Below are 19,169 nucleotides of genomic sequence, written 5' to 3'. Positions count from 1 at the left end.
TGCTACCTGAAGTTATTATTCCTTCCTTTGGTGAACAATACTTGCAAAGCCTTTAATAATAAATCAATTGATGCTAGCCAGTCTAAAATAGAGAGTGAAGAGATTAACTGGATGGCCAGCCCTCTGCTTTTCCAGAGGAACTCATGAGACGTAGTGAGTATCTAAGATCACAAGGGGAATGGTTAATTACAGGGCTGGGTCTCTTAATTCCCAGTCCACTGTACATTTTAATAATGCTAGCTTATGGCATGTGATTTTATGTAGAACTGAAAATCAATCTAAAGCATGATGGGAAGCAGAAATACTGAACAGAGTAGCCTTCTCAGAAGGGGACATAAATACTGCCTTGGAAGCCAGAATTATTGAAAGACCTCGGCTTCTCAGATCAAGGACAGACATACTTGGCCAAACCAAAGTCATCATAATTCCCACACCAAAATGTCCTCAGGCTGATTTTCAGGCGATGTATTTGTAGACGGACACCATTTGGAATCTGGGTGAGTGAAGATGTATGGGCGCATGAACGAATGTCCAAGTTAGTATGACTTTCACTTGCAAATAAGAAGTGGTTATCTCCGAAAAACTTGGGGGAGAACTGCAACCTCTGCTTCCACCACCTTGTAGATGTTAGCCATGGGAGAAGCCCTGGGGAGATGGGGTGGCATTTCTGGTTATGTAGCCTTCCTCGTAAAAGCTGTTGGAGGAACACAGCAATAGTAAGAAGAGTCAGGATTAGCTGATGTTTGTCAGTACGGCTAATGCTTACACAGCATATATTCCGTGCGGGGCACTATTCTAAGTCCTTCACATCTGAATTAGTAACTTGGTAATCACAAGCCTTTGAGACTGGTTTGAGGATGGTTCTCATGTTACAAACGAGGAACTTGGTGCACTGGCTGGTTAAGGAACTTGCTCCAGGTCCCACAACTGGGAAGTGGGAAGGCCAGGGTGTAAGCCCAGGTTGAGGACTTGCCAGTTACACCACATTGTTTTGTCCTGTTTTGTGGGGAAAGAGTACGGCATTTTCCCCGGGATGCTCTGAGGAGAGTACCGTGCGAGTGTAGCATTGCTTCACATGTTTATGTGTACCTCAGTTGCTGAAAGTTTTAACCATTTTTTTTTTTTTTTAAAGATTTTATTTATTTATTTGACAGAGAGAGATCACAAGTAGGCAGAGAGGCAGGCAGAGAGAGAGAGAGGGAAGCAGGCTCGCCGCTGAGCAGAGAGCCCGATGCGGGACTCGATCCCAGGACCCTGAGATCATGACCTGAGCCGAAGGCAGCGGCTTAACCCACTGAGCCACCCAGGCGCCCAGTTTTAACCATTCTAAAAGCCAATTTTTCTTTGTCTTTGCTTAGAGATAAAATTGTCAAAGATATCCTTTAGGATAAGGCTAATTCACCAAGGTTCCTGTAGAAGCAGGTGTAGAAGCAGGCTGGCTGGGTGCTGCTCTGTGAGTCAGTTCTTTGTTTTGGTCTCTCACAGTTTCCAAGAAGGCTGACAGACATCCTTGGAGAATGTAGCTAACTGGTCACTTACCTTAGACTCTCCAGCTTATGAGATCTGCAGACTGAGGCTCTCCTGCTCCCTAGGGCCCATGGAAGTGCTCACGACGGGACCTCACTTCCCAGTATTTATGATGACAAACTTGAGGCTCTGTGTAAATAACCCGATTCCTCTTTCCTGGTTCCACTGTTTGGAAGGTTTAAATTGGGGAGAGGAGTCTTAGGTAATAGGACCTTTGCCACCTGAATAAGGACTTTAACTACATTCTTGAGCATTTGTGGTTTTATTTCCGTATCCAGAAAATAATAGTTTGCACAGATGTGTTATACCATGTACTTAATTAAGGCTACAATGTAACTGAGATTTTCCAGAATTTGAAGTTGTTGCCTTATCTTTCTCTCCTTTATTTTGCAGTTCTTCATGCCATGAAGGAGGATAGTGAAAAGGTTCCGAGCTTGTTAACTGATTACATACTGAAAGGTGAGTCTTATGATCTTTGCAATGGTTGGGAAGTTTTGATGAGTCAATGAACGGATCATCTTGCTAATAGATGAAAGAGTAACTTCCAGATACAGTTTTATCAATGTCATTTGTGCAGAGTGAGGATAGGTGCGTGGCTTACTTATGCTACTCACGTTATGAGTTATAGTATATAAAAGTCAACTTTTATTTGGGGTCTCGAGCTGGTGGAAATAAGTTGACAATCAGCCATAAGCATGGAGGCAGGCAGTGGAGGAAATATATGGAGACATTCCCACACTTCTGTGAGTCTGAGGTGTTGACTGACACTGGGTGGGGTTGAGTAGGGTGGTCTCTGCCATCTTGGGGACGATGGAAAGGGAAGGACAGATTGTGAGGATGTATGAAAGAGGGGACAGTCAAATCAGTGAAGAGTCCCAGAGGGAATATGAAAGGGATTGCTGTAAGGGACAGGGAAGGGACGGAGAAAAAGAGTGGATTTCCATCAAGTAGGACAGTGAAAAATGAGCCATACATCTTAGCAAGATCAATATCACAGGTTGGGAGCAGGGATGAGGTGAAGGAAGGTCATTTAAGAAGTTAATGAAGTCACTTACTTTGCGGAGGAAAGAACAAAATTTGGATGATAAACAGGGAACTGATGAACTTATTATAGGCAAAACTAATACTTTTCCATGAAAATATTTTCTGTAAGGCAGCAGTTATTCAGGTGATGGATTTTCCAAGCATCCTAAAATGCACCCTATAGGGTGTGATCCAATATTGAGAGCAATCCTCTTCTGGTAACATTTTCCTTTGGGTTCTCTCTCTCCTGCATCTGAGTTGCTCGCTGAACCATAGGAAGCTTGGGATTTCTGAGATGTTAGGTAACTCAGATGAGAAGTTTCTTCAACCACAGCCTTGTAAAGAGGGAACCTCAGAAGGTACTGGGAACGCAAACTGAGTGATGCGTTAAGTCTCACCTGTAAGAGACTTGGACCGGAGCCAGTCACTAGTAGGTTAGGGGTGCAGGTAGGGGTTTGCAAATAATAAATTGAATTTATTATTCAGTAAATATACTGTGTTCTTCTGATGGAGGGCTTTTTCTTCCTATTACATTCTGAATTTTCTTTTTTAATACCTGACACCTTGGTTTGCTTTTATGTTGTGCTAGCATTGGTGTGAAAGCTGGATTGTTCTGAGGTTTGTTCTTACACATGTGAGACAGGAATGAGATGAACATAAAGAACATGTCTTAATTTTTAATTATAGCGGGTTCGTAGGGCACTACCATGAGCACCCAGAGAGAGAATGAGCTTCTGAAGCATTCTCTGGCTGTTTTATCATTTGACTGCATGGAAGAATTTTATGACCCAGAGAACAAGAGTGTTCTGGGGGCAAATGATGTTGAAGTTTTTCCTTTGAAGACCCAGGCCTGTAACTGAACCTATACCACAGGCCTTAGGGAAGCAGCACTTACTGATTCTGTGCCCTCCACTCCAGCCTGTGAGCCAGGCCGGTCTGTTCTGGGGCTGCTTCTCACGAGCTGCTTGTGTGCGTGTGCTGCGGCTTTGTCTCAGCCTGAGGACTGGGTGGAAAAGCAGCTAGGGTTCAGACCCAGGTGGCCACTCTGCGGTCTGAGCACTGAGTAGGCCTGTGGGTGATGCTCAGGTGTTCGTTCGCATGGGAAGGTTTGGACGGGGGTATGGAGACGGGGCTGACCGCAAACGCTCTCTTCCATCCATCCTGGAAGTCCGCAGCCAGTCCGCGTTCCTGTACCTCAGAGTGCAGGTCCCCCACCCCACCAGAAGGTTCACCTGGCAGGGGGGTCCTCCTCAAGGGAACACTCTCCTTCGCTTCTTGGTGTGACTCCCCGTAGTGGTTGTAACAGCAAAGACTATGGCTTGGCTGCTAAATGTTCATTTTAATGCGAAGGTGTGAAATGGAAGAAGGTAGAAAAGGGGCCTCATTTGGCCCGAGAAAGGTGGGATGGATGCTGTATGGGCTCCTTAATCCTTTTTCTCATACCGGCTGAATGACCCCGCCGAGGCTTCGATTGTACAGAAGGCTGGCAGTGTAGACAGGCTTGCTGCTCTGTGTGTGTGCAGACTTGCAACCCTTCTTTGACTTCCTGGGGAGCTGCTTGGCCGTGTTCTAAGCCTGATGGTATAGGGCTAACGTTATGGGTTCTGAATCTCTGAAGTGGTACCCTAAGTGTACCTCATTTCTGGGCAATTTTAATAAATGTGTCTTGAGAGAATTTTCACTGTTGGATGTAGCCTTTTCAAACCTTTTTAAAAAAGTTGCTACTGTAGATCCTTTCATTGTTCTCATGATTTAATAGTATATTTTTGTATACATATAGTGTACCTAAGGTATCTCATTTCTGGGCAATTTTAATAAATGTGTCTTGAGAGAATTTTCACTGTTGGATGTAGCCTTTTCTTTTTTTTTTTTTTAAAGATTTATTTATTGGACAGATAGAGATTACAAGTAGGCAGAGAGGCAGGCAGAGAGAGAGAAGGAAGCAGGCTCCCAGCTAAGCAGAGAGCCCGATGTGGGGCTCGATCCCACGACCCTGGGATCATGACCTGAGCCAAAGGCAGAGGCTTTAACCCACTGAGCCACCCAGGCGCCCCGGATGTAGCCTTTTCAAACCTTTTTAAAAAAGTTGCTACTGTAGATCCTTTCATTGTTCTCATGATTTAATAGTATATTTTTGTATACATATAGTGTATATACATCTTGTGTAAATATATACAAAATCTACATTTCTATTAAAAGTTTTCTTCTTCCTCTAGTTCTCTGCCCCACATAGGGCAGCTTCACGGCAGGAGCAGCTTTCGCGGACTACAAGCGAGGTCTTGTGTAGCGTTGTTCTGAAAGCTGGCTACCATTCCCTTCCTGCCATTGGAAACTCAGCACACTTGAACTTGGGTTTGTGATTCAGTATTACTAGATCATGCTTTCACTAATTCTTTATATTATGACCGACGAGCAGTACGGCATTCTAGAGGTGTTTTTGTGTTAAATACTAACAGTTACGAGCTCTTCTCTCCTCCAATTTGTGGAGGAAGGGGGAGTCCTTTTGTGCATGCGCAGTTGTATGTTTCCTGAACCGACAGTACGCCCAGTTGAGTGTTTATGCTTTTCTAGATCTGAGCTGCACTAAAGAACTAGATTAAAGCACTGAGAGATTTATGTTGTAGCTGTTCTTCGATGGTGGCGAGAACCGACACTGATCTTTATAAGAGGACTGTCAGGATAAATATTACCTACCAGTATTGTCCAGGGAGACGGACACTGACCTGCGGGCTGTTGTTGGAAGAAGCCGAAGCAGAACGTGCCCTCGGTGGCCGCAGAGGGCCGGGGTGGGGGTTGGGGGGAAGAGGGGTGACAGGGCTGACGCTGGAGGTTGCCTGGAGGTTGCTACCGGTTTCTCCACTGTTCACGCATTAACCACGAAGTTGCCATTCACTTTCAGAACTTTGTATTGTTGAACTTCGTATGTTTTTATGTTTTGCTTCCTATGTTTGCGAAGTGTCCCAAGTGTCCTTTACAGGGAGTCTGTGTCCCGTGAGGTGCTTTCGTGTCTGCGCAGCTGCGCCCCACCCCCACTCCTGGTCTGTGTCCTTCGTGTCCGAGTGTCCTCCCCACGTGCTACCCTGGGAAGCAGCTACTCATCCACCCGGCTCTGGTCCTGAGACACTTCTCTGCCAGTTCCAGTCAAGTCATTGCCATTTAATAAATGTTGGAAAAAAGGGTAATGTATGTTGGAGAGATTTTTTTTTTTGAGTGTTTTTGTTGTACTTCTTAAGATTTTTCTTCCTTTGCAGTGCTAGATTCTCTCCTTTACCATTCTACATGTCCATCACTATGGTGTGTAAGCTGGTGAACCCGATTAGCTTCATGATGGTAAGGAGGGGAGAGACAGACTTTTCCAGGTTGCCCTGGTTGCTGTGGGATGACCGAGGCCTGCTCTTTTCCTGGGTCTGAGCCAGTCCCCACAACTATGGCGGCCCCCTCTCTCAGACCGCAGAGTGTGGGAAGTTACAGAGGACCTGGCAAGGGGTTTTCAGGTTCCAGCTCAGCATCTGGGAGCACACAAGGCCCATCTCTATTCCTCCTTCCACTGCGTAACTGGGACACCAGGGCTGCCAAAGCAGCGGCTCAGGTTGGAGCTAGAGGCTGTCATGGCATCTCTGTGGTTTCCTGGGGCTGTGAGGGGCTTGCACTTGTCCTGTTTTGTCAGTGGTTTGACAGTGACTGTGGGACTTACTCCCTGCCCTCGAGGTGATGAAGATGCATACTTACATAATACAATTAATAACTTCAAATGCAAATTTGTGAAAATATTGCCTATACTAAGGATACTACTACTTTAGAAGGCATATGAGAGAAGTCCTTGAGGATAGGTTTTTTTTTTTTACAAGAAATTCAACAGTGTTCTGTTTATAGTTCATTTTTAAGTTGTTGCTTCTGGAGTGTATAAGAAAGTATTTTTTTCCTTTCAAATCCCAGTCCCTTGATAATGAGATTTCTCTGATTTTGCTTGATAAATTTGCTTCTTCAGTGGTGAAGCGCCAGCGTTTCCCACCTTGGCCCTTCTCGTCTGCATGATGAATGGATTTTGATACCAGTGAGGAGAGGCTGAGCAGGTTTCTGGTTTGTCACTGAGGACAGGTAGGTTTTGAGTCTAAGAGCAGCATCGAAGTGCCATCTACCCCGAGACAGGATTTTTTACAAGGATTTGCAGGGCAAGGCCTGCCCTCTAAGAGCAGCCCCGGAGCTGCAGGGTCGTTGTCAGACCGATAACCTTAACACACAAGGACTGCTAGTCCTTTCTGTGATTGAGATTCAAAGTGGTGATTTGTTGCCAAGAACCCAGCTGCAAATAATTCCCTCATGGCTTCGTGGTTTGAGGAAAACAAAATAAACCGTAGGACCCCCAGTGCACTCCAAGTGCCATATATCTATTTTATTCTTCAGGAAATTATATTTGTTTTTCTTTTACAAGAGCACAACAGGAACCAAAGTAAAAGAGTAATAGATACAGCACTCAGGATAAATCATATCTTTAAAATAATAATAAAAAAAATTTACACCTCATCCTATATCCTGTTAGTATTTTCATAATATGGCCATGATTGAAAAAACAAAAAGCAAGCATTTACAATTTTTTGATAGAGACTTTTTATGCCAGGAATGGATTAATTGTCAACAAAATTTTATACTAATCAGGCTGATGTAAATCTATTTTGGTAACATCGTATCATTAACAAATTTATTTTGGAAATAGATAAAAATATTGCCCCTTGATAATAAATCTTTTTTTTCTTTGATGCAAACAGCTAGAACACCTTTTTCTTTTCCTTTTGATATTCTAAGACAAAAAAAATGGTTAATCTTCAGATTAATAAATTAGGTCATTATAATAATAAATTAATTTTTTTTTAAAGTTCAGCAACCTCTGTCCAAGTATTTACAACAATACTTGAAAGTTCCTTTACAAAACAGAACACATTTTCTTTTCACATTAAGCATACTGGGTATCTGTGTCTTTCACAACAAGCATTTTAAAAAGAAAAATCAATGCACAAATGGGTAATTAGTATAAAAGTGCTAAGAGCTGTTTGAAAAGTTAACACTATAGTATACAGTCAGTTCTATTTTGAGGCAAACTACAACAAACTTCCAGCTTATTATGGACAATATTCCAGTAGTTGTTTCAAACAGTTGTTTGAAAAAAAACAAAACCCCAGGAGCTGATTAGTGACGCAGATAAACCGCCATCAGTGTTTCTGGCCGGGAGCAAACTGAAAACCAACAGAAAGCATATTTGAATGAGGAAGATTTTAGGAAAGGAATACCTTCTCCATAGCATGCGTGATGCTGACTGCAAAAGGCGTGTGCACACACACACACTCACACACACTCACCACACACTTCTTTCTTCCCAATTAAACTGCAGGTAGAATGAGATTTTGTGTTCGTAAAAATTTGTAGGTGATCAAAAGCATTGATATGGAATGCCTGTTTGTCTTTGTTCTGGTTAAAATCTCATAAAAATACATTCAACAGGAAAACATAAATTGTATGTGTATAAATATATATGCATATATATATTCTATACACACGCACACAAATACTTTTGTTTTTTTGAAGCATAAGATAGTTACATAAATATTCCTATAATTGCTAAAGTTTAAGGAGGCATTTTTTTTTTTGAGCTTCAACAAAGGTGCTTGAATAATATACAATTAAAATGAAGTAGTTTCTATTTTGTAGAATCAGTATATAAGGAAAACAAAAATCCCCAAACAGTCCTTTTTAAAAAAAGTTTCTTCTTAAGCTAGAGCTTCAACAAAAACTATGAACACCCAACAAGAGAACAAAGCCACGACAGACAATGAAGTACAGCCCCTGGAAATACCTGGTGTCCTTCGCCCTCTCCCTCCTTCCTGCCACACTGTGGTAAGAAAAGCTCCAGTGCTCGCATCAAGAAATGACCTAGGTCTTGTTCACTCGCTGACTCTACTAGGAACTGGCTGATTGCTTGCAAGAAAACAAAAGCAGCAAAAGTTTAACTGTCTATCTCTGTAACAACCCGCATCAGAGAAACGCGGCAGCGCATTTCCCCCCCGCTTCCTCACTGCCCACCGCAGCGTGACTGTACAGAAAAGAAACTCGTGGCTTTAGCCCGGGGATGGCTAGCAACAGGTGCTGGTGTGCTCGTCTGCAGTCCTAAGGCGGCCATGGCAGCTGGATCACAAGGCCTTTGTTTCCCGCTCACTCGGCCCGAGCTTTGAAGCAACCAGTGCAGTCTTCAGAGCAACAGGCAAAAAAAGCTTTTATTTTAACTGGATTTCTCCCCCCACCCCCGAGCTCAGCTGACCAATCTGCCTTACTAACACCACCCTCCCAACCCATCTCCCCCACTGAACTCACTGTCCCCGCCCCCAAGTATCTCTACAGCTATATTACAAGCAAATATATCTTAGCAACTTTGAAAACTTTGGTTCTAAGAAAACACTTGGTCAGTTATCTTGAGGAAAGTGGGAATGCTTTTTGTTCTGCACACTGCTGTAGACAGAGCCCATCCCGGGGAGTTCTCAGCGCTGTACATCAAGTCACAATCCGAAACGATCCACTAAGCAAGTGCACGAATTCTAGTTTACTCTTAAAAGCAGATTTAGTCGTTTTCTGTCTCTCAAACCCTCAGCCATGTCGCCTGTCTTCACACTGTCTGGTAGAAATTGTCCGCCTGTAGGTGGTTCTGTTTTTGCATGCTGTAGAAGCCACTGAATCTCGCGTCCGGCTCAGCGATTCTTAGCATCCTCTGCGAACTGTCCACCGGGACTCTGCTTCCTTTCTTGCAGTCCACAGACACCAGCTGATTATTCAAGGAAGAAGGCTATTTAACGAGAGGAGGGAAAACCACAAAGAATTAGCTCTTCTATGTATCCCAAGTTAACAAATGCAGTCCCAACTCAAATGAGGTGATAGCTTCGCAGGATACCGGCGCGCAGACTGGACGTGCAGTCTACACCCTGTTCCGGTGCGACCGGTCGTTTTGTGAGGGGTCCTGCCTCACAAACTGTGTCTGCAAGTGAACTGTCAATAAATTAGGTCAAAGGGAGTGGATGAAGGAACTGAGAAGAGACTGGTAAAGTCACGGACTATTTTCAAATCCTTAACGTGCGGTAAGGGCTGAAGGAGGAGTGGGAGTCACCAGAGAGCCCACCCTAGTCTGTAGCCAGCCAGTCCGTGCGTGTCATGAGCTGGTCTCTTTTCCCAGCTTTGTGTCCTGGGGACTGGGTCTTGCCCAGCCCCCACGTCCTGACCCACAGGTGCCCAGCAGAGGTGGTGCCCAAAGTGTATTTCTTGAAAGAAAATCAGAGGCCGGATAAGCATCTGACGGGAATTTTGTATGGAAGAATTATCTAGATGGTAAACTGGATTAAAATACTTATACAAGCTGTTTTCAATTCTTAAGGGTATGGGATTTATTTTTAAAGAAAAAAACCTAAATGTAAAATGTAGACTTATGGTTGGGAGTCATGACTTCCTCCCTTTAATGAAAATAAACTTCCTTGGCTTTTAAAATAGGCTTATTTGACAACAAATATATATTCTTTCTTTCTCAATGTGAAATAGAAATATTTTCTCTCTCTGCCTGATTTAGTGTTATCTTAGCCTTTTCGGAGTCTTCCGCCACCTTTCCCCTGGGTGCTTACCCTGGGTACACCTCCTTTTCCTTTGGAGTTCTGTACACGCTCAGGACACTTGGTCTTGTGGCTCTTGCCCGAGTGCTGACACCCCCTCTCTCTAGGACTTCTTTCCCAAGTCTAAGCTGACAGATCACTGAGAAATTCAAGTTTTAATTGCTAATATAAATAATGACTTAGGAATCAATGCAGAAGTATATTTTTTTAAAACTTTAAATCCAGGACCTGGGATGTGTGGGAGGTCAGGATTCATTCACCAGTGGATGACGGGTAATTTATGCAGTGCTGGCTGCAGCCCCAGGCAAGTACTCTGTAATGGATGGCTCCAGCTTGCCATGCGTTTGAGGCTAGGAAGACCACAAAATTTTCACGGGCTAACATGAAAGACATCAAGCAATTTAAGAAAATGTAAGCATGTAAGCTTTCCCAGGTTGGTCACTCAGGAGACAAACTTTTTCAGGACAATACCTTAGTTGGTGTTCGATACCAGCAAAGCAGTGGTATCCACTGTTTCTTCTGATTGATGTACAGGAATGCTATTATAACAGAAAGGACGATTACTATGGGAACCACAACCAAGGCAATGGAGTCCAGTGAAGAATCTTCGCTTGGATGCAGCCTGTTGTTATCTCTGTAATCGGCCTGCAGGTGACCCATGTCTAGAAGAAAAACAAGTATTTATTACTTAAGCAAGAATTTTTAAGGATTACTTTAGTTACACTGCAAATGGAGATCGATGACTTGGTTTCATTTCTTCCCAATGCTTTCAGGCTAAACATGATTCAAATGTAATGATCCAAAGAGCTCTTAGGAGAAGGCAGAGCTCTTAGGAATGGATGGGAGACGGGAAGCATCAGGGTGAGAAGGTTAATAACTGGGCAGGAGGGGCACCTGGGTGGCTCAGTGGGTTAAAGCCTCTGTCTTCGGCTCAGGTCATGGTCCCGGGGTCCTGGGATCGAGCCCCGCATCGGGCTCCCTGCTCAGCGGGGAGCCTGCTTCCCCTTCTTTCTCTGCCTGCCTCTCTGCCTACTTGTGATTTCTGATTGTCAAATAAATAAAATCTAAAAAAAAAAAAATAACTGGGCAGGATAAAGCTGGTTCTTGCTAGCCAAGAAAATAAAATTGCTATGTAGACCTTACAAATTGACTAAAACGAGATTACTGAAAAGTGTTTGATTAACATTAACCTATATGGTCTTCTGTAAGATTTGGAAGCAGAAACATTAGCTTATTAGCTCCCCGCTTACCAGCAAATAAGAGACTAGGACAAAGTACCTTCTTAGATTCACCTGAGTAACAGCCAAGACTAATTACTAATGTAATAGTAAAAACTAAGCAGAATCAAGAGTTTGGTCTTTTGGTTGATATTCCAGTTTACTGAGCTTTATGCAAAAACGCCTCCCTTTTCATAAACTTATTGAAAACTCACTAGGCCTATTAGATTATTTTCCTGCCTTAGTTAATATACTGCACAGGGGACAACATTTAATTTTATTCTTATGAATGCACATCTTTATGTTCCTTTAAATCATCATTCTTGCCATAAATATTGCAGCGATCACAAGGTTAACTCTATACCAATCAGGAGCATGCCCTGGAAGTTTCCTTCCTTTTATTTTCTTTCAAATAAACTACTGTGTCAGGTTGTCTAAATGCATCAAAGACCAGGTTAGTGAAAGATGCAGGAATTACACCATCAAAAATAATTGCTCTTAAAATGTTCTGGAAACTCAGCTCATTGTAGCACAGCTCTGTGATATTAAGACTGTGGTTTAAAAATCAGAGTTAATATTAATATCCTTATTAACCTGTTAATACACTTCTTCCTGTGTGTGTGTGTGGGGGGGTGGTTTGGGGCTAATAACTGGGAATGGAAAGAAGAGGACCTTCCTGGTCATTCTATCCAGTGTAGATGGTAATAAACCCTCATATTTATCAGCATCAAGACAAATGCCAAAGGTTAAAAATAACATCTTATTGATGAATTCAGGTTTTAAATACACAATGAATAAAGGAATGAATTTTTGCCTTACCGCATTCCAAATGATAACAGCAAATGGTTTTGGGAATATATGTTATACAAGAAAATTGAAAAGTAAATTAAGGAAAACTTAGTGAAAGGAAAAGGAAGCTTCAATTCAAGTCTATTTACAAAATTCAGTCCAGTGCTTAAGTTCTGTTTTTTTGCAAAAAGCAAGCCATAACATTGAGCTTTGGGCTTACTAGCAGCCAAAGCAAAAGTGGAAACAGGTATCATCAAGATTACAGTGTCTTCAACATTAAAAAAAAAAAATCTTGCTCAGGAGAAGTATAAATTTTCCTGCTACTGACACACGAGGAAATGATCTCCTCAGGGACTCTGTAACGGAGATGCTCCGTAAGCATAAGCTGGGTGAGCACAGGTCCTCAATACATCGCAGTAAATAAGGCTGTTCTTATGACCAAAGCCCAGCATCTACAACTGTGTGTGGCACAGAGCAGGCACTAGTATTTATTGACTGAATGAATGTAAATGTAACGATAAAGCACAATTCAGTCCCAGCAGTTATGCAAGTAGCTAAAACACTGAGGCCAGGAGTTTGGCTCTTTGGTTATCTGGCTTGAGCTAAAGAAGCACAGCCTGCAGAATATCTGGAGTAACAACAGATCATTAATCTCTCAAGCAATGGACACCACTTCTCCCAAAAGATACGATATAGAAATGGACAAGCAGTGATTTTGAGAATGTCCTTGGAGTAGACAGGACACCGTGCTGAGTCATGGCTAAGAGCAGGTTTATACTCTTGATCAAGAGGTCAACTTTTAAAGAGAGGGCAATATTGACAGGAACCCTGCCTTGCCTTATTACTACTGAGAGTACACTAAGAGACACTGAGTAACTACTGAGAGACAGAATAACGTGTGCTGTACACAACTGAAAGGGCAGAGCTTGGGGGGAAAAAAGCATGAAATAAAGCTGATGAGTAGAAAAATCAGCACATGTAATAAACTGAACTCTGATGGAATAAGAACAATCTAGAAGCAGAGGGTAACCTAATGCACAAATGTTTACTCCAGAGTCCACAGGGACTGAATAATTTATCATTCCTCTGCTTACATAGGCACAAATATGAGAGCTGGCTTAGAAATTCCAGATAGCAGGCTCTTAGGACAAGGAACATCTTTCTTTCCATCACCACCAAGTCTCTTGAGCATGTGAAGCAAGAAGGAGGCACTGTACCCAGTTACCTGCAGACTTACTGTACCATTTTGGGTTAAATGTGTTATAGCCAAACAGATCTTCCCTGGATCATGTTTTAATTTACTTTGGCTTGCCATTTAAAAAGATACCCAAAGGAAGTTAAAGAAAAAAAAAAAGTAGACCATATGTAAGATTACAGAGATCTCAGCTGACTTGGGCACTCACCTCTGGGGAGATGGATGATGTCATTTTCACTGGGTGTAGGCCACAAGGGGACCTCCAGGTCAATCTCTCCACGGTGATTTGTTTTCTCAATGGGTATATTGGTTGGTTCTGGGACATACATCTCTAAAAGAAAGGGACATTTTTCGTAAGAGATGACGGAGGGGACTACTTACTGTTGACTTCGGTTTCCTCAATCCAAATGGATGGTACAGTCAACTCAGTACAATATGCCCTGGGAAATGAAAGACCCGGTTTCTGCATTTGTATCTTTACTTCTAGAGAGTAAACGTAAAGACAAACAGTTTCCCTTTGCAAGCACAGGAAACAGGTCTTTTAACCATGTAAAAAAGGAAAAGAAAGTTTTCTTCCCCACCAGGGTCAGAACTCTGCTTTTTCATGTCAAATGGTGTTGGCCCTAGAGTTCTGTGCAAGCTGACAGGGACTGGCTGAAGTGGAGGGATTGCTTTTACTTCACATCTGCTAAATACTACACCTTAGTAACAGTTTCTCTCTCATCCATGAATGTTGAATCACTTATGTAAAATATGTCATAAGGAGTGAAAAAGTAAAAGCATCTTTCACTCTTTGTGTATTTCTTGGCCAGTTCCCCTCTAGTCACTTCCCCTCGATGGGAACAGACTGTAGGCAGACCTCACAAGGTGTGGCCCGGCTCAAGGATGAAACTTCTGCTTTGTCACCACTGGAGCCGTGTGGACTAGAAGATGATTCTCCAATAAATGTAGTTCCATTATCTAACCTGATCACGCGGGCACTCTGATCGGTAAGATCCTGCAACGTGAACGTGAAACAAGACCATCTAAGAAGAACAATATTCTTAATCCCAAATATCAGCGTTTTTTCCTTTCTAAAGCTAAGTTAAAAAAGGGACCAGTTTAAAAAGTTGAGAGCTTTCTTTGGCTCCTAACAAATATATTTATATATTCCTTCTTCATCTGGTTAACAACATTTTAAAGAAAATTCTCGAGAACCCCTATTTTCAAAAGGTGACACAGAAGTCTGCATCAACCATACAGCTCCTTTTAGCCAGATCCGCAATATCCTTAAACTCGTTTTTATAAGGTTACTCAATATTAGTAATAGTAAATATTCACTAGTAGCCCAACTGAGACCAACATAAAATACATCGAGTACAAGTTAGAGAAGTTTTAGAGAAATAGAACCAACAATCCTCTCTGCTTCCAGTGACTGCTGTCTATCCTATAGCTACCTGCCCTGCAAGAAGTAAACATGAGATGAGGTGCAGAGAAGGGGAAAATGACAGGGAAGAGAGTATTTGCTCTGCTTCCGCTGTGTGTTCATGGAGTGCCTGCCAGGGAAGAACGGGTAAATGAACTGCCCAGGATGACGCATCCAGGAACCAGCAGGGCTGGGATTCAAATCCAGTGCTGTGACGCCACTGCTCGGGTCTCCTGGTGCCCCAAGAATAAAGTTATTTTGGCCTTTGTCCCCGAGTCTTCTGCTTTCTTACTTAAATATGGCTGACCCTGAACAACACGGGTCTGAACTGCGTGGGTGTAGTTATGAGTGGACTTTATCAGTACAGCACTGTAATTTTTCTCTCCTTACGATTTTTTTACTATTCTCTTTTCTCTAGCTTACTCTGTTCTAAGAATAGAGTATATAACACAGAGAACTACAAAGTATGTGTTCATCGACTCTTTATGATACTGGTAAGGCTCCTGGTTAACAGTAGGCTATTAGTAGTTAAGTTTTTGGGGAGCCAGAGGTTATGTGGAGACTTTCAAATGCTCAGGGTTTGGCACCTCAGACACAGCGAAGCCTAGATACTTAAGAGTTTCAGAAGGATACCTGAAAACTCTAGAATTAAAGAGAATTTACTGACGGTGCAGTAGTATTTACAGAAGCGGGGGCTGGAGTGCAACCAGTGAGTCTCAAACTTCTCTGTCCTCTCTGAATCACCCGAAGAGCTTATAAACGTGCTGATTCTCACGGGTCATGACTCCGCAGGCCCGCGGTGGGTGATTCTGGGGTGGGTGGGTAAGCGTGGCATTTAGTTTCCTCACTGACAAACCCTGATTCCGTGACAGGAATTTCCTGAAGAGTCTGGAAAGAAAAGTGACCTTGACATTTAGGTGACATCTTCCATGCCATAGCACCTCTGAGCGCCGCCCCTGTGGGTCCACGCAGCACTGACCTTTCCCATCACAACAGCCACTCTGCCCTCCCCCACCAGCCTCCAAACAACTGGTGTCAGGGAGCTCAGCAGAAAGGCCAAAGTGAGATCTACACCAGCCACAACCTGGCGGTGTCGATGGCTAAGCAGCCACAGTCCCTGCAGAGGGCTGGGATCAGTTCTGCTTCACCTCAGGGTTTTCCGGGGTGAGAGCAGCAGAGAAGCAGGCTTGAAATCCTCGTACGGCCTATCTGCACACACGCAGATTGCAAGGGAAACCCCACCAACAGCAGACCGTACGGTGAGTCCTCCCACAGATGCTTAGGAAGGTTCAGCTTGGCAGCGGTGGGAAAGGTAGGAGGGTGTGCCAGGTCCCACAGGGGGATTAATTATATCGGCCCTGTCCACAAATACTTCCTGTGTGCTCCGCTGGTCCACATTTTGGGGAGGCAGCCCTGAGTAGGACCAGGCTTACTCTCGGCCTCTCACCGCTGGGCGGCTCACAGCCTGCCCTTGGTACTGGTCTGCTCCCTTCACCTCTGTACGGCTTGGATTAAAGTCGACCCATGCCGCCTTCCTCATCACAAAACACTCAGAGTTTTAGCTTGGAGCCCTCATGCCCAAGGGGAGAGAGTCATTTCCCTTTAATGTGAACTTACAAGGGACGCTGTCTCTTTTTTGGCCAAAAAACAACTTGGACAAACAAAGCTACTCTACTTCCCTGCCTAGACAGGGCTTCGACGGCCAAGGCCTGCGTCTGACCTGTACTCTCATATACAGCCCTTCTGGCACTTACTGTCAGATCCCTGACAGCTGCCGGCACCGCAGACACAAAACCACAGCGGGCCAGGCCATGCGGATCACGGGCACGTGGTTACAGTGAAGATCCACAGCTGTGGTCAAATATGTTCTGAACTTCAGAGGAACCCAAGGCCACTTACTGGGGATACACTTTGGGGATACACTTTGCTTTCAGAGATACCTGGCCAGTTTTAAGAGCCACCTTCCTGAAGATGTCGTCTCCTGGAATAAGGGGCAGGTTGCTTGGGGCTCCTAAGCCGAGGCATCATTTCTTGGGAGATGGAACCTGCAGTTAACTGAGGACCAGAAAGGACTCCCAGGTCTGCCAACTGCTGGCATGACTTCCGACAATAATCACTTAACTTCCTGAGCCTCGGTTTCTTCTGTAGGACGGCACAAGTACTGACCGGCTCACAGGTTTTGTCCTCATATCCTAAGACAGCAGAGGGCCGAAGTGCTTTGTAAACGGTGAGGCTACCCAGATCGCTAGTCGATCTGTGCAGAGGGCAACACGAGGCAGCAGGAGCTATCTATATGAGGAGTGGAAGCCTGGCACTTCAGGAAGGTCCCGGACTAAGGTGACACAGTGAGCCGGGGAGAGAGCAGGATGGGAAGCCACCTTCCTGGAAGGATGCACTTAATCCAATGCAAGGTGGCAAAGCTAGTCTGACAGCAAAGTTTGCTTAGAGAGAAGATGGAGAAGTGGTGCATCACTAGTACCTCAGGTGTAGAAAGGAGAGTTACAGAAATTGAATTTCGATCCAACAGTAAATCCCGAGAAGGCACTGGAGAAATCTCTCATAGCGAACAAGGATGTTATACGTGCACTTTCTCCTTTCTTAAAGTCTCAAACCAAGGAGAGTGCCTCTCACAGCAACGCTGCCTGGATGTGGGGCCTTGTTGTCCACACGTGGGATGTCCGAGACGTGAGTTATGGCTGTCTTGGCCTCTCGTCTCCCCCTGCTTTAGCCCCTCCTACACATCACCTATTAATTCTCCCAAAGCACCTTTGCTCCCAAAGCACTCCCAAAGACCACGTGACTCACCTGCTCAAAAATGAGCCTCCCCACTCCACACAAACGATGGCGCTGACACTCTTCATTTCACCCCGATAAGGGGGACCCACCTGGCCTGCAAGGTCTAGCTCGAATCCTGGCGAACCCACGAGGCCACTCCCCTGATGGCAGTGTCGCTTGTGAACCGTGCGGGGCTGATAACCAGGGTCTCCAATCCCCCCTCCTCTCCTCCTTTGAAACCACTTTCATTCGACTTAGCCTCCACCACTGTGCCGAAACGGCTCGGGTCTGGGCGATTAGGACAATGCTAAATGACAGCGGTCAGTCTCCGCGTCTCCTGTGAGGCCCTAACTGCGCCCCTGCCAGGTACCCCCGGCTGCCAGGTCCCAGTGCCAGTGGGCACGAAGGGAATCGATGCTGAACATACAAGACCAAGTCTCGGCATCTGTACCTCAAAAGCATCTTCGTGGGAAGACGGGGACCGAACCTGAGAGACACAGGTGGTGCGGAGCAGACAAACCAGCTCCCGGGAGACATACACGTTCGTCCTCATTCTGCTTTGCATGGCCCTCAAGGATTTCCTTTTCTGCCAGGTACAGAGTGAGGAACCAGAGGAACAAACCTGCCTCTCCATCTACACCATCTACACATATACGAGGCCCACGAGACAAGCAGGAAGAGCACCCAAGGGAAGGCTCTGGAACGGGCTTAGCCTCCTGAGCGGGCAGAACCTCCCAGCCTTCCATTGGGGCTAGTCTGCACGACCCCCGAAAAAAAGGTGAATGAGTGCAGATAGTTAACTCTCGGGGCTTAACTGTCCCATTTACGAGCAGACTCCTAGCTCCCTGCACCACACGGAACCAGATTCTCTAAGATGCTGCACCAAGGAAACACAAAATCCAAGGTCAAGATGGAAAGGATCCCAACTCCTTCTTAGAGTGCAGGCACCCTGCGGTCTGGACGGCGGGTGGAGTCTGTGTGTGTAGGGCCAGGGGTCTGGAATGCCGCCAGCAGCCTGTGCTGCCGGAGGGCTCAGGCCCTGCATTTCTGGGGCGAGGGGCAGGACTAGGGCATGTGACCTAGACGTGGAAGAAAAAAGGCCTGGGGAATCTGGGCAGCTGTGGGGGCTGAGGTTTAAGACCTGGAGGTGGGCTGCTGAGCGGACATGAGGGTGGACGTGGGGGGCAGTGCAGGCATGGGGTTCCACGGCGCCGGCTGGGGTCTCTGTGGGCAGAGACGGGAGCTGGGCAGAGGGCTGGGAGCAGGCGGCCCGGGACAGGCTGGCTACTGCTGGGACTGAAGAACTGAACAAAGAGTGATCAGGGCTGATCCTTTACACGCAGCTCTTCCGCTCTGCTCCTGATGTATGTTTACTCTGCAATGGCTGTGGAGCGATTCCCTACTGCGTCCGACCTCGGGCCGTTTCCACCAGGCCGGTCCAGCACGCACCAGCACGTGCCACCCAGACAGGACGGCTGTCCTGTTATGGCCCTGCAGCTGTGCTACCACTAGTGTTTAGAGACTGCAAATGGGAAGAACCGGAGCAGTTCTAGCAGGAAACCTCGACCAGGCACTCACCCTGACGTCACTCTTGAGCT

At 45.0% G+C, this 19,169-nt stretch overlaps 2 protein-coding genes across 6 annotated transcripts in view; one reads left to right on the top strand and one right to left on the bottom strand.

Moving 5' to 3' along the window:
* Positions 1-5,736, top strand: part of FEZ2 (fasciculation and elongation protein zeta 2) — a 42,919-nt gene extending 37,183 nt beyond the window's left edge. For both annotated transcript variants that reach the window (XM_045979819.1, XM_045979818.1), the window contains 2 exons: positions 1,921-1,986; positions 4,767-5,736. In XM_045979819.1, coding sequence (XP_045835775.1) covers positions 1,921-1,986; positions 4,767-4,783 — 83 coding nt within the window. In that variant the 3' untranslated portion in view covers positions 4,784-5,736. The remainder of the gene's footprint in view (positions 1-1,920; positions 1,987-4,766) is intronic.
* Positions 5,737-6,919: 1,183 nt separating this feature from the next.
* The window catches only part of CRIM1 (cysteine rich transmembrane BMP regulator 1), a 192,630-nt gene continuing 180,380 nt past the window's right edge, over positions 6,920-19,169 (bottom strand). For all 4 annotated transcript variants that reach the window (XM_045979815.1, XM_045979814.1, XM_045979816.1 and 1 more), the window contains 3 exons: positions 13,600-13,722; positions 10,662-10,852; positions 6,920-9,379 (listed from right to left, as the gene is read on the bottom strand). In XM_045979815.1, coding sequence (XP_045835771.1) covers positions 9,203-9,379; positions 10,662-10,852; positions 13,600-13,722 — 491 coding nt within the window. In that variant the 3' untranslated portion in view covers positions 6,920-9,202. The remainder of the gene's footprint in view (positions 9,380-10,661; positions 10,853-13,599; positions 13,723-19,169) is intronic.

Source organism: Meles meles, chromosome 15, assembly GCF_922984935.1.
Source record: "Meles meles chromosome 15, mMelMel3.1 paternal haplotype, whole genome shotgun sequence".
In the NCBI taxonomy this organism is placed as follows: domain Eukaryota; kingdom Metazoa; phylum Chordata; class Mammalia; order Carnivora; family Mustelidae; genus Meles; species Meles meles.
The sequence above is the reverse complement of the archived record's forward strand: the minus strand, read 5'-3'. Positions and strand labels throughout refer to the sequence as shown.